The sequence below is a fragment of the Aplysia californica genome, unplaced genomic scaffold (assembly GCF_000002075.1).
Source record: "Aplysia californica isolate F4 #8 unplaced genomic scaffold, AplCal3.0 scaffold00083, whole genome shotgun sequence".
NCBI lineage: Eukaryota > Metazoa > Mollusca > Gastropoda > Aplysiida > Aplysiidae > Aplysia > Aplysia californica.
This window is the reverse complement of record NW_004797353.1, coordinates 518,353-519,719: the sequence shown is the minus strand read 5'-3', so window position 1 is coordinate 519,719 and position 1,367 is coordinate 518,353. Positions and strand designations below refer to the sequence as shown.

Here is a 1,367-nt window from a genome sequence, read left to right as displayed (position 1 = left end):
ATCGTTATTATTATCATTATCATTATCATTATTATTAGTATTATTCTTATCATTACTAAAATAATCATTATTGCGGCACTCTATACTGGAGAGCCGAATTGAAGACTCCGCTCCCCACCAGCCGGAGGTTTGGCCGGAGACTTCCTGTCCTCTTCAACGTCTACGTCTGCCACTCCACCCTCGGACGCGTTAACGTTCAGGCGGCCGGATGGCGTGCCCTCTCCTCTGAACCAATCCAGGTTCAAATCTTCTTGCCTGTTAGTAAAGCTAGGAGGTAGAAGTAAAACAAAGTGGTCAGTTGTATTATGAGAGACGTCCTGGGTTTTAACCGGCCTTGTGCAAGATTTGAAAGTCTGAAATTAAATTTAAAAATTGTCTTTGTAATAATCAATAATCACTATTCTTCGCACTGTAAACGCAAAGATTTTTTTTAAAAAAATAATACCTTTAATAATTAAATTCTCTCGCAGGAGCGCAGTGCGTTGAGGGGCAAAATACGCTCCCTGCAAAAGCTGTAATTCTCTCTCCACTTCGCTACAGCAGAATTACAAAGTTATTATACATTTTATCTGCTCATTATCTAGTTTTGAGAAATTTGACACACGCACACAATATGTCAAGCTTTTGGAGTGTAAATCTTTGAACGTCTTGATAACGACTCAAATTAATCTTTTGACAGAGCAAATAGAACTTTTTTCTGACCTTATGGTCTTAGAAACTCAAAATGGCCTACAATATCAGATACAACTTAGCAATTCTGAAGTAGCGACTGGTCTCCGTTACATTCGTAGTAACCCGAACCTAGTAAAAGTAACATTTTGACAACCCGATTCCTAAAATCGTTGAAAACCTCTTAAGCACATGACGTCACAAGGAAATCCCAGATGTTAAAATAAAATAGGACTACTAAAACCATGTTTCCATCTCTCCTTTCTGATTCAAACTTCAAACTGCCAGAACCTAAAAAAGCAGAACGTTGTTCACAATGCGGCGCACTAACTTACGGTGTTGATGCGTTGAGATCCTACGTCCAGAAAAAGTTGTGTAATATAATATAAATATTTTTGGGGAGAAAGCTTGTTCAAGCGTGTAACAGAATCTCCGAAAAGTGTTTGGTTGAATAATGTGAGAACGTAGATAAGCAACACAAAAAACAAAACAAAAAACCATCCTATCGCTTTCCCCCCCTACCAATTCCTACCCCAAAAAAAGTTTTTATTTCAGTGTTGTTGTGTTTTGAAAATACTACAATTTTAAAACCATTTTAACATCTATCTATCTATCTATCTATCTATCTATCTATCTATCTATCTATCTATCTATCTATCTATCTATCTATCTATCCATCCATCCATCCATCCATCCAT

The 1,367-nt window shown here is 37.1% G+C and overlaps 1 protein-coding gene across 1 annotated transcript in view; it reads right to left on the bottom strand.

Annotated features, from left to right (window-relative positions):
* Positions 1-12: 12 nt before the first annotated feature.
* The window catches only part of LOC101862485, a gene marked incomplete at its 5' end in the record, with an annotated part of 6,431 nt that continues 5,076 nt past the window's right edge, over positions 13-1,367 (bottom strand). The window contains 1 exon segment of the mRNA XM_013080373.1: positions 13-267. Coding sequence (XP_012935827.1) covers positions 81-267 — 187 coding nt within the window.